Raw genomic sequence first — 14,258 nt, forward strand, 5'->3', positions numbered from 1 at the left:
GTTTCTGGACTCATTTTGAGTTCTTTTTTCTACTTGGAATTGATTTTTTTTTTCTACCTGGTAAGAGAAGGGGGGTGTCAATTTTCAGTTTGCTGCAAGAGGATAATCAGTTTTTCCCATCACAGTTCATTGAAGAAGCTGTCATTTCCTCCTCAAAATTTTACTACTTTGTCAACAATTAGATAGCTAAAGTCAAATAATTTTAATCGTGAGTCTTCTATGAACAGTCTTTTGCTGGCTTTAGGGTCTTTTTTGCCAATACCAAACTGCTTTTGCTGTAATGGCTCTGTAGTATACTTTGCAGTATGATATTGTATCTCCAGTGTTGCACGTTTTATTCAGAATTGCTTTCACTATTTGGGGTCTTTTATACTTCCATATGAATTTTTGGATTGGATTTTTCCCCATTTCTATGAAGAATGACATTGAAACTTTGATGGGTATTGCCTTGAAGCTGTAGATTGCTTTTGGCAGGAAGGCTGTTTTCACAATATTGATTCTGCCAATCCATGAACATGGGAGGCCTTTCCATCTTTTGATGTCTTCATTGATTTCTTTCCTTGTAAAGAAATAGTTTTCCTTGTAAAGGTCTTGCATTTCTTCAGTTAAATTAATATTTACAAACTTTACTGCGGTTATTGTGGTTAGAATTGTTTTCCTTATTTCTTTCTCAGCTTGTTCATTGTTTTTTAATATGTTTTTAATGTAAAACTACTGTACAGAGGGGTTACAGTTACATGAGTAAGGTAATGAGTACAATTCCTATCGAACATTATTACCTCCTCCTTTGTTTTTCCCCTACCAACCCTTCCCTCCCAACCTCCCCCAACTCCCCTGCCTTCTGCCGAAGTTGTAAAGTTTGTTTTCAACATAGTGTCTTGTACATCTCATTGTTATAATGGGTCAACCTGTATCCCTATTTAAGCATTTTGTTTTTTCCCTTCCCCTCCCCAAATTTGAGAAGTGTATATACAAAATGCAGAGCACTGACATATAGGTTTGAGGCTGGTTATGTGTGTATATATACCTGTTCCTTTATTAAGTTCAGGTACATTCATGATAGTCCAAATTTCTTCAGAGATTTTATCACAAAAAGATATTAAGTTTTGTCAAAAGGTTTTTCTGTGACTTTTGATATAATCATGTGATTTTTTTGCTTTCATCCAGTTTCTGTGATATATTATTGCATTTATTGATTTACATGTATTGAAGCGTCCTTGTATTCTTGGGATGAAACTAACTTGATTGTGCTATATAATCTTTTTAACATGTTGTTTAATTAATTTGCAAGGATTTCCTTGAGAATTTTTGCACCAATGTTCATTAAATAGGTTGGTTTATAATTGTGTCTTTTTCTTACGCCTTTGTCCAGTATTAGAATGAGAGACATACTTGTTCCATGGAATGAGGTCAGAGTGTTCCTTCCCTTTCTATTTTAAAGAAAAATTTGAGGAGCATTGATGCTAATTCTTTATAGTTCTGGTAGAATATGACAATTGCATCTATCTGGTCCTGGGCTTTGTTTTGTTAGATTCTTTTGTTATTACAGTAAACGCACACCTTTTTAGTACCACACAATTAGTAATAGTGCCTGATTTTAAAAAAAAATTCCATTAGAGGACCAATTAGATCAATAAAAATTCCTCCATACAAGAGTACTATGCAGCTGAAATAATGAGTAGATAACTATGTGCACAGCTATTTACATATGTAAAATATAGACAACAGGAAATAGGGTTCAATATGCTTTAAAGACCCATATTTGTTTTTTTAATGCATTTTTTATTGTAAAAATACTGTACAGAAGGGTTACAGTTACATGAGCCAAGGTAATGAGTAAATTTCTTATCAAGCACTGTTACCTCCTCTTTTGTTTTTCCCCTACCATCCCTTCCCTCCCACCTCCACAACTACACTCCCCCCCGGCCCCCTCCCCGCCTAAATTGTAGAGTTTGTTTTTCAACATAATGTCTTGTACATCTCATTGTTATAATGGGTCAACCTGTATCCCTATTTAAGCATTTTGTTTTTTCCCTTCTCCTCCCCAAATTAGAGAAATGTATATACAAGATGCAGAGCACCGGCATCAAATACAGTGAAAACAGGGGTTATACCATGGGGGAGGAACATACAAAGAAAAAAAATCACATGGTACATTATGAATACGTAGACACAATAACCAGAAAGAAAAAACACTTGTGTCCCTAACTTGGGGTTCATTTCATTTAACATCATCTTAAACTGGAAAGACACATATTTGTTGTAAAAGTGTAAGTATATACTGTATAAGACAATAAGTTTGTATTGTCTTAAAAGTATTCATGTGTGTATCGAAACAAAAAACTATTAATTTGTATCTGACTTGAATATAATTTGAATATACATTTAAGAATCATTTTTTTATAAAAAGACTAACAAATGTAATTGTTATGAAGAGGAGAAAGGACACAGGTTTGAGAGGTGAAGGAGAAGAGAAAAATTCCTCTGAACAATGTCTGATTTTCAAAAAAGTGAAGATAAATTTCCAGGATATCTATGAAAAATAAAACAAAAAATAAATTTTGAGAGCTCAACTAAAAGTATAAAAGAAAATAAGCAATATGAACTATCAAACTACTGGCTAATCAATGAAAGAAATGAATGACTTTAAAGTATATTGCCTTAAATAAAAATTTATGCATTTCCACTGAGATATTACAGATAAATTGGGGGGGGGGCTCTAAAAATATCCAGAGTTTTTTGTGGACTCATATTGATGCTGAGAATGTTGGTTTGTTTATTCTGAGATTGACAATGGTATAAAGCAAATAAGCAAATTGTTTCTATCATCAAGAATTGGAACATTTAGTACAAAGTTGAATTACAAACTAGCTCTAACTAAACTTAAGCTGGAAATGTCAGCATGAACTCACAGTGCATTTTGTCTTTAAAATAGAGATCTTTTGAAAATACCTCAGTTTAAACAATGACTCACACCTTACACTCTGATTGAGATGTGTAATACCATATCTACAGACCAGGGGAAAGTGAATATGTCTGAGTTTGAATGAGCTTAATAAAACTCTCAATGATTATTGGGGCCAAATCAAAAGGGGGGAAAAACACCTTTGAGCCAACCGAATAGTTTTTAAAAGGAAAGATTGGACACATTTGAGCAAAAAATAGGAACAAAACTGTAATGGATAGAAATGATACCGACCATGTTTAATATCATGAACTTAAAAATGTGCCTTTGCCACAGGGTCTCCACCAGCAAGTCTACTATACACAGATCACCCATTCCCTACTTGAGGGCAAGAGACTTCCCCCATCTCCATCCACCATTGTGTGGAGGAAAGGCATACACAGTCACCTATATGTAAAAATATATACCTTTGGAAGACACTAGATGATTAGTCCATTAATTAGAAAGTTTGTAAATAAAGAGAAAGTATCCATAACTTATCCTTTCTTAGTTGAGGAGTATTTTTCTTATAGAAAAAAACCTAATAGGTAAAAACAGCATGCTAGATAAACATTTTTAGTTCCTTAACGACATATAATACATCTAAGGGATAAGCCTTTCTGTCTATTATGATACAAAAAGAAGAAATTTAGTAGGGCAGGGAATGTGGCTTATTGGTAGAGTGCTTGCCTAGCATGCATGAGACCCTGAGTTCAATTCCTCAGTACCCTATCAGTGAAATTTAGTTATTATATTTTTTCAGTATATAATATCAGACGTAAGTATTCTTGCCAAAACTTAAGTCTCTTACTCTACCTACTAAAGTAGAGGAAGTAAGTAAAATTGAAAGCATGTTAAATAAATAATTCCATCCGTATGCAACCACTATAGCTAGACTATGTTAACCACATGTCAAACCACTAATTTTCATAATAAAAATTTACAAGGAAAATGTAAGATATGCATAAGGAAACATGGATTAAAATAAAGGAGACATATTTAATTACAGAATATGGAGATCTTGATTCAGAACAAAACAATATATTTGATATTAAAGTATATATTTTTCTATATTTTACCAACCATCCTAATATATGTATAAAATAAGATATGTATGCTAAGTATATGTGTGTTAGGTATTAATGCATATACTCAATTTGATTCAATGTGGGTACTTTGAACACTATGAGTTGATATACCTAAAAGTAATGGGAGTTGATTTAGATGCAAAATGGATTTTAAAAGAGTTTATATTTTAGAACTCTATACTAAAATTTCAAATGAAGCAATATGTAAATAGTTCCAAAGTAATCCATGGTAAGGAAGTTAGCAAAAACAGATTAAAAAAAAAGACACAATGAGTTGATAATTATTCAATCTAGGCAAGAGACACATGGGGTTTTATTATCACATTTTCTCTAATGTGGTATATGTTCAAAATGCTTCACCATAAAAAGTTGAAAAAGAAGATAACATTGCTAAAAAAAAAAAAAAAAGAAAGCAAAATTTACTTCTAACTAAGGTGCAATAAGAAAGACCAGATTTATTCTCTCACCTGAGACATCCAAAAACTATATGACCTTATAAAACAATACTTTGGGAGCACTAAATCACAAACAACACAATAGACAGCAACAAAAAAAAATAAAATAAAATGCTCATTATTTACCCAGCTTGCTGTCTTTGAAAGAGTTCTCAAGCCATTGTTTGGGGAAAGAGATCCCAGACAAAGGGGTCTGTGTTCCTCAGACCAGAACACAGATGAAAGTCAAGTCTATGAAGAAGACAGTAGCTTGAGGTCACTGGACAGAGCACTGGAGAAAAAAATTACTCAAATAGAAGCCCTCAAGTCAATAGACTCTCCTATTTCATATACAATAAACTATGATCCACACACACATATGAGAGACTACTAGAGAACAAAAACAATTTATATTTAAAATGTTTATAGTAGCATAAAAACTATGAACCTCTTAAGAATAAATCTGATAAAGAATATATAAGATTTATACACCTAACTCAGGAACGAGACAAGGATGCCCACTCTCTCCACTTCTCTTCAATCTAGTATTAGAATGCCTAGCTACAGCAATAAGACAAGATGCGGACATAAAGGGGATCCAAATAGGGAAAGAAGAAATAAAACTCTCCCTCTTTGCAGATGACATGATCTTGTATTTAAAGAATCCCATGGACTCCACTCCCAAATTACTCAAGCTGATTCAAAACTTTGGCAAAGTAGCAGGTTATAAAATTAACCCCCAAAAATCAATGGCTTTTCTATATGCCAACAATGAGAAAAGTGTGGCTGAAATTAGGAAAGCAACTCCATTTGTAATAGCCCCACAAAAAATAAAATGCCTAGGAATTAACTTAACCAAAGAAGTGAAGGACCTCTATGATGAAAATTTTAAAATCTTGAAAAAGGAAATCAACACAGAACTTAAAAAATGGCAAAACCTCCCATGCTCCTGGATTGGCAAGATTAACATCATGAAAATGGCAATACTCCCCAAGGCTATCTACAAATTCAACGCTATACCTATCAAAATTCCACCCTCATTCTTCAAGGAAATAGAGGAGGCAATCCAAAAATTCATATGGAACAATAAAAGACCCCGAATAGCAAAAACGCTCCTCAACGGAAAGAACACTGCTGGAGGAATATCAATACCAAATTTCAAACTCTACTATAAAGCCATAGTAATCAAAACAGCTTGGTATTGGCATAAGAACAGACCTCAGGACCAATGGAATAGAATTGAAAACCCAGAAATGAACCTACAGACCTATAGCCATCTAATCTTCGATAAGGGAGCTAAAACAATAGAATGGAAGAAAGACAGCCTCTTCAGTAAAGGGTGCTGGCAAAATTGGTTATCTACATGTAGAAAACTAAAGCTAGATCCTTATATATCACCCTGCACCAGAATCAACTCCAAATGGATCAAAGACCTTGAACTCAAAGCAGACACTCTGAAAACATTACAGGATGGAATAGGAGAAACCTTAGGTCTCCTTGGCTCAGGCCGAAATTTTCTGAATAGAGACCCGGAAGCACAACAAATCAAAGAAAGGTTGGACAAATGGGATTGCATACGGTTGCAGAGCTTCTGCAGGGCAAATGACAGCTAGCAAGATCAATAGAAAGCCCACCGATTGGGAGAAGATCTTTACTAGCCATACAACGGACAAGGGTCTCATATCTAAAATATACTTGGAACTCAAAAAATTAAACCACCCAACAACAAATCCTCAAAGAAACAACTGCCCAATAAATAAGTGGGCGAAAGACTTAAAGAGAAGCTTCTCTGAAGAAGAAAGAAGGATGGCCAATAGACACATGAAGAAATGTTCAACATCCCTAGCCATAAAAGAAATGCAAATCAAAATAACATTGAGATATCACCTCACTCCAGTTAGAACAGCAAAAATCAAGAACTCTAACAACAACAGATGCTGGAGGGGATGTGTACAGAAAGGAACCTTACTTCATTGTTGGTGGGAATGTAAACTTGTTCAACCACTTTGGAAAGCAGTATGGAGGTTCCTCAAAAGACTTCACATAGATCTCCCCTATGATCCAGCAATCCCACTTTTGGGCATTTACCCAAATGTTTACAAACAAGACCACACTAAAGCTACCAGCACAACTATGTTTATTGCAGCATTATTTACCATAGCTAAGATATGGAACCAACCCAGATGCCCCTCAGTAGATGAATGGATCAAGAAAATGTGGTATATATACACAATGGAATTCTATGCCTCCATCAGAAAGAATGACATTTCCCCATTTGTTAGGAAATGGAAAGGCTTGGAAAAAATTATATTAAGTGAAGTAAGCCAGGCCCAAAGAAGCATAGGTCCCATGGTTTCCCTTATTTGCAATATCTAGTATAGGTATGAGTCAAGCAGAAAAGGTCAGATAATGTGATGTTAGGAAAATGAACCCTTAAATATGTATTTTAATGTTTTCGTTTCTTTCATGCATATGTTTCTAACGCATTTATAAGATTATTTCTTTGTTGCTTTGTATGTCCCTCCCCCACAGTGTAACCCCCGCTTTCACTATATTTGATGTCAGTATAACATGTGGAGGAGATGGGGGCAAACAAGTCATTTAAGGATTCAGGTGGACCTGTTGCAACAAAGAGAAGTACAAAATGTCATGTCAAAACCAGCTTTACAATGTGGGGGGGGGGGGGAGGGGGGTATAATTGGGTGGGGGGCGGGGGGAGGCTGGGAAGGGAGGTGAAGGGTAAACAAAGGAGGAGGCTGCAATGCTTGGTAAGAAATGTATGCATTATCCTGCCCATGTAATTGTAGCCCCTTTGTACAGTATGTTCTCAAATAAAATAAAATAATATTAAAAAAAAAGAAAAATAAAAATATCTGCCCTTTGAGAAGTGTTACAAATGATAAGTCACAGACTAAGAGAAAATACTTACAAATCATATACCTGACAAAGATTGCAAATTTAATGAGAAAACAATAAAATAAACAGAAGAGTTGAACAGATACTTCAAACTATACAAGAGGCAAATAAACACTGGAAAAGATGTTCAAGGTGATTAGTCATTAGGGAGTGCACACCAAAATGAGAGATTATTCTACAAAGGAAAGTGGTTAAAATTAAATGGACAATCATTCATACCACAGGTTGGCAAGAATATGCTCAACCAGGATTCTTCCACATTGCTGGTGGAAATGTCAATAGCACTTTGAAAAAGTCTTTGTCTACCAGTGACACAGCCTTGCCTTAGCCGGGTACTTTCTCACATGAAATGAAATTTTATGACTATAAAAAGGAGGAAGTGGTGCTGTGGTTCAAGTGGTAGGGCGCTCACCTTGAGCTGAAGAGCTGAGGGACAGTGCCCAGCATTCAAGCCCCAAGACCGACAAAAAATGCTCACATTATCATTATTTGTAATTATAGGAAGCTAGAAGCAATCCAAATATTCCTCAAAAGGTGAATGGATGAACAAACTGATACATTCCTCTCATGAGATACTCTCATCAATAAAAATGAACATGCCGTTTATAGTCTCCAAAGCCCAAAATAGAGTGTTAAAGGAAAAAGTGCACCATGTATATCTACAAAATTCTTAATTGAAAGTTATTAGGGGAAAAAAAAACAAATAAATGAGTGTCCAAGTGTAAGGGTGACTAAGGGGGAAATACAATGGAAGACAATTTAGGAGGTGATGAATTGCTATTTTCTTCACAGTGGTTATGGTTTGGGGGTATATGTCCAAATGTATGTCCAAAATGTATGAAATTATCTACTGTAAACCTAATCAGTTAATCATATGTTAATTCAACCCCAAGAAAGTAAGTTTCCTTCTTAAGGTCAAAAGGTCTCACATTCACAAATGTAAAAGAAAGTTATAGCCAGGCACAGTGGCTCACACCTGTAATCCTAGCTGCTCAGGAGGCAGCTAGGCAGGAAAGAGACTCTTATCTCCAATTAACCACCAGAAAACCAGAAGCGGTGCTGTGGCTCAAGTGGTAGAGCATTCACCTTGGGCTGAAGAGCTCAGGGATAGCACCCAGGCCCAGAGTTCTAGTCCCACAGCTGACCAAAATAAATAAATAAATAAAAGAAAGTTACATATGAACATGACAGTAGAAGGTACCATCAGAAGCACAAGTTGAAGTCTTCTCTGACTCCAACTGGATAACCTATGAATCTCAAAGAATGGAACTTACCTTTTCTTCCACATACAGGGATTGTAATTCTATTGTGTGATTCAACTAGACGATGGAGTTTTACAGATTGCTGGAAAAAAAAGGAAAAACAGAGAAAGATTTGTCTATGTGAGTTTATGTTCCAGGTATTACTTGGCAAGATGCTGGTCCTCTGAAAAGATGGTACCCTGTCTTATTGCTAATATAACTGATCATAGCTGTCCAGAAATGAAAGGCTGGATAATCTGATACTCAACTGAAAGGGACCTTTGCTCAGTCATAAGTGTGTATTCTTTAGCAGAAAAGAATTTCCTAACATTCTCTTCCTACTCAAAAGAACTTTTGAGAATCACTAATTCGTGGACTGATCTTTTTAGTAAATAATAAGAATATTTGTCATTCAATATGTGTGTATGCCTAAATAGTATTACTTCAGTTTGGGGCTGTCCTGTATCAGAGTTTCTAGATCATAATTGAACAAGGAGTTTTGCAGACTACGCTATTTCCTTGTACTTGTAATATATGAAATATAGGAGAGTTGAGAATAAATCACTGAGACTAAAGAGACGTATAATAAAAGTATATCTAATTTTGCATCAAAGGGGGAACCTATGCAACAGTGATACTCACAGGACAATATGTTGGAAATTATCTGTACAACTTAGGGGAGATTGGGGGAGGAGAGGGAAAGAGGGAGAAAAATGAGGGAAGAGGTAACAAGTTAGATAAGAAATGTAATTATTATGTAACTGTAACCCCTCTGTACATCACCTTGACAATAAAATTTTTGCTTGATAGGAAATGGACTCACTACCTTACTTATGTAACTGTAACCCCTCTTTACATTATCTTTACAATTAAAATATATTTTAAAAATACTGTAAAAAATTCTTAACTGGGAGACTTCCTAACTGGTTCTGGTGGAGTTAAAATTCTCAGTCACTCAATGTGGGTTTTTTTAATCCTGGTTTTATCATGTATGATATTTCTAAATCTCCTGGCTTCAAATTATTCATAAATCTGCTAAGTAAGTACTAAGCAGGAAGAACAGAATAGGATAAGATTAAAGGGCTTTCTGGTACTAACTTATTCTTTCATTAATTTGCACATTCACTCAACAAGAACTGAACAGCCCTTACTATGCTAGGAACTCTGCTAAGAGGTTGGGATAGAATGGTAAACAATAAAACATGGGTGCTCACCATTGAGAAATTACAAATCTACAGAAGATACTCACATACACAGGTACAAAATTACAATCTATAATAACAAAGGAAGCAAGGTGCTTTTGGAGACTATCCACCAATAGAAATCAAAGAAAAACTCAAAAGCAGGAAGTGACACTGAAGCTAAGACATGAGGAGAAGCCAACCTATGGACATAAAGAAAAAGGTCAGGTCAAATGACAAGTCCAAAGAGAAAAGATGGGTTAGGAAACAAAATGTGAGTGTGGCTAGAAAACAGAAAGCAAAGTAGGCTGGCAAAATAATATGGGAGGAATCAGCAAGAACAAGTACAGAGCACAAGTGCACTAACCAGGGAGAGCAGTTATGAGTCTGGATAGGGCAGTGGTCCTGGAGCTGTACAAGGACTTCATGTAGGGCTACAAAGTTAAAATGATTTTCACAGTAATACCAAGACATCAATGTGTGGGGGAGGATACACACATGAGAGAGAAAGAGAGAGGGACAGAGAGACAGAAAGAGAACACGCAGATCCTAGGGCTTGAACTCAAGACCTTGACACTGTCCTCGAGCTTTTTGCTTAACGTTAGTGCACTACTATTTGAGTCACAGCTCCACTTCTGGTTTTTTTGCTTAAGGTTAGTGCACTACTATTTGAGTCACAGCTCCACTTCTGTTTATTTTTTTTTTTTTGGTGATTAATTAGAATAGATTCTCACAGACTTTTCTGCCTGGACTGTCTTTGTGCTGCAATCTTCAGATCTCAGCCTCCAAAGTAACTTAGATTGCAGATGTGAGCCACTAGTGCCCAGCTGTAAATCTCATTATTTTACAAGTGTTTAGGAAATCTTTCCAGAGGTTTAATGATGTGTAATATCACAAGAATACATATGAACAGTTATAAGAATTCAGATGTCTATTGAAACAAACATTAGAGAAATTTGCAAAATTGTTTTTATAAGAATGTCACTCTTCTCACTAAATTATTTGCATTCAGAAAATATAGTTATTAGCTGGGTGCCAGTGGCCCTTGCCTGTAATCTTAGCTACTCAGGAGGCTGAGAGCTGAGGATCACAGTTTGAAGCCATCCCGTGCAGAAAAGTTCACGAGACTCTTATCGCCAATAAACTACTCAGAAAATGCTGAAAGTAGTGCTGTGGCTTAAGTGGTATACCACTAGCCTTGAGCACAAAGAGCTCAGGGAAAGCACCCAGGACCTAAGTTCAAGCCCCAGGAATAGCGAGGGGGGGAAGGAATAAAGAAAGAGAGAAAGAGAGAGAAAGAGAGAAAGAAAGAAAGAAAGAAAGAAAGAAAGAAAGAAAGAAAGAAAGAAAGAAAGAAAGAAAGAAAGAAAGAAAGAAAGAAAGAAAGAAAGAAAGAAAGAAAGAAAGAAAGAGAGAAAGAAAGAAAGTCAGACAGAAAGAGAAAGAAAGAAAGAAAGAAAGAAAGAAAGAAAGAAAGAAAGAAAGAAAGAAAGAAAGAAAGAAAGAAAGAAAAAGAAAGGAAGAAAGAAAGAAAGAAAGAAAGAAAGAAAGAAAGAAAGAAAGAAAGAAAGAGAAAGAAAGAAAGAAAGTCAGACAGAAAGAGAAAGAAAGAAATAAAGAAAGAAGGAAGGAAGGAAGAAGAAAGAAAGGAAGAGAGGAAGAGAGGGGGGAGGGAGGACTCAATACCTATGTGCATACAATCATATAAAATGATGTTTATCCAAATGAACTCCAAGAAATGGAAAAGAGGTTTTTATTATTGTGGGTCTATTTGTGGGTCTTTTATTTTTCTTTCCTTTTTTCCTTTGGTTTATTCCCTTTTGCCTTTGTATTTGATTTTTGTATCCTTGGTCTTGTTTGTAAGTTTATCTCATTTGGGTAGGATATGGGGAAGCAGAGAAATAGTGGGAACCAATTCAACAGTGATAGTCACTAGGTGCTATGTTGGAAATGAACTATCCAACTTGGGAGGGAGGGGAGAAGGGAGGGGGGGAACTGTGAGACACAGAGGGGGGAAGTGACAGTGTCCAAAAAGACATGTACTCATTACCTAACTTACATAACTGTAGTCTCTCTGTACATCACCTTGTTAGGAAATGGAAAGGCTTGGAAAAATTATATTAAGTGAAGTAAGCCAGGCCCAAAGAAACATAGGTCCCATGGTTTCCCTTATTTGCAATATCTAGTATATGTCTGAGACAAGCAGAAAAGGTCAGATAAGGTGATGTTAGGGAAATGAACCTTAAGATATGTATTCAAATGTTTTTTTCTTTCATGCGACTGTTTCTAACACATTTATAAGATGATTTCTTTGTTGCTTTATATATCCCTCTCCCACAGTATAACCCCTGCTTTCACTGTATTTGATGTTGGTATAATTGTGGAGGGGAAGGGGAAAAACAAATCGTTTAAATAGGGATACAGGTGGACCCATTGCAATATTGAGATGTATAAGTCGTTATGTCGAAAACGAACTTTACAACTTTGGTGCGGGGGGGGGGGGAGAGAAGATTAGGGGGAAATGGGGGGAGGATGGGAAGGGATGGGAAAGGGAAACAAAAGAGGAGGCTACAATGCTTGATAAGAAATGTACTCATTATCTTGCCCATGTAATTGTAACCCCTCTGTACAGTATTTTCACAATAAAAAAAAGAAAGAAAATATAGTTGTCTCTAAAACTGTATTTGTGTCCAATAATGAGGTACTTCTTTTAAATGAATAAGAAATAACCATTTATGGTTCTAAGTATTAATTTCTAAAAATGATAGCTAGAGACACATACAACAAAAATAAAAGCTCCTTAAGATCCTCAGTGTTTTCTTAAGGGTAGAAAGAAATCTGGAGACAAAAGTTTTGAGAATTTCTCAAATGGAATTTTAAGAGTCATGGTGAGAGTTAGATGTCCCTTGTAAAAGCATCAGTGGAGATGCTTGGAAGAATTTTAGCGTGAAGCATATGGCACCAATAAGATTTCACGTGGCAGTTTTGTGTGTCAGTACTGGCATGTGAACTCAGAGCCTTGTGCTTGCTAGGCATGGACGCTCCCGCTTGCGCCATGCCATGAGTCCCTACTGCTTTCATTATTTTTTGCATAGTGTCCCATATTTGTGCCTAGACTAGCATGAACCATGATCCTCCTATACTTTCCTCATAGCTGGGATGAAAGGTGTACATTCTCACACTGAGGATTTTTTAATTATTATTAATTAAGATAGAGTCTTGTGAGTAGAGAATGATTTTTGCTTATCTGGCCTAGAATCACGATGCTCCTCATTTCAGCCTCTTGAATAGCTAGAATTAGAGGTGTGAACCACCACACCTGGTCTGGTTGGCACTGGAAAACTTTTGAAAGCCTGAACCTTATAAAAGCAAAAATGGATACAGGGACCATATGGGAAATGAGTACCAGGTAGGAGATAATGGTCACCTGAACCAAATAGAGGACTAGAAAAAATGAGTGGTGCCAAGTTCTGTGTAAGAGGGAGGATCAGTAGGGCTTACTACATTATTGAGAGAGAAAGTTTTGGTAACAACAGGGTTTCCATCTCTGCAGTTGGATGGACTACATCCTATCACAATAGGTAAACCTTAATACCAGATTAAGGAGAGTTTGGTTCCATGTCAGATGTGCTGAGGTAAGGTAGTTTGGGACATGAAGGTAGAATCAAAGTGCTTTGGAAATCACAAGTGATGTTTAGAACTGATATAGTTAAATTTGAAAGCCATTATTAGCACATGCCTCTTAGAAATCACTGTATAGACAGCTATTAAAATCATGAGGAACCTCTCATGTACTCACTTAAGATTACTTGAGTGATTTTTTAATAGCTAGGGAGAAAATAATTTAATTTTCATATAAAAGAATAAATATATGTGTTTATATTTGCATCACTTGACTAAAAACTTTTCTTGAAAGAATGTGCAAGAAGCTAATAAAAAAGAGTTGGTCAAGTAGAAGGGGAGAATATGGAGCTTTTACATCATATGCATTTTCAAATCGCTCTGGTTGGAGTCAGCCATTTAAAACACAAACTAACAAATAACAAAAACGACCCTTAACAGAAAGAACAGTGCTGGAGGAATATCAATACCAAATTTCAAACTCTACTACAAAGCCATAGTAATCAAATTAGCTTGGTACTGGCACAAGAGCAGATCTCAGGACCAATGGAATAGAATTGAAAACCCAGAAATGAACCCACTGACCAATAGCCACCTAATCTTTGATAAGGGAGCTAAAAAAAAGAATGGAAGAAAAACAGCATCTTCAGTAAATGGTGCTGGCAAAATTGGTTAATCACCTGTAGAAAACTAAAGCTAGATCCTTACATATCACCCTGCACCAGAATCAACTCCAAATGGATCAAAGACCTCAAAGTCAAAGCAGACATCCTGAACATTACAGGAAGATTGGCACAGGCCAAATTTTTTCTAATAGACACACAGAAACACAA

At 35.9% G+C, this 14,258-nt stretch overlaps 1 protein-coding gene across 8 annotated transcripts in view; it reads right to left on the reverse strand.

The window, feature by feature from the left end:
* The window catches only part of Atp13a4 (ATPase 13A4), a 125,898-nt gene that overhangs the window by 55,600 nt on the left and 56,040 nt on the right, over positions 1-14,258 (reverse strand). For all 8 annotated transcript variants that reach the window (XM_070029847.1, XM_070029848.1, XM_070029853.1 and 5 more), the window contains one exon: positions 8,657-8,726. In XM_070029847.1, coding sequence (XP_069885948.1) covers positions 8,657-8,726 — 70 coding nt within the window. The remainder of the gene's footprint in view (positions 1-8,656; positions 8,727-14,258) is intronic.

This window comes from Dipodomys merriami, unplaced genomic scaffold (genome assembly GCF_024711535.1).
Source record: "Dipodomys merriami isolate MVZ:Mamm:240054 unplaced genomic scaffold, mDipMer1.0.p SCAF_2, whole genome shotgun sequence".
Lineage (NCBI taxonomy): Eukaryota > Metazoa > Chordata > Mammalia > Rodentia > Heteromyidae > Dipodomys > Dipodomys merriami.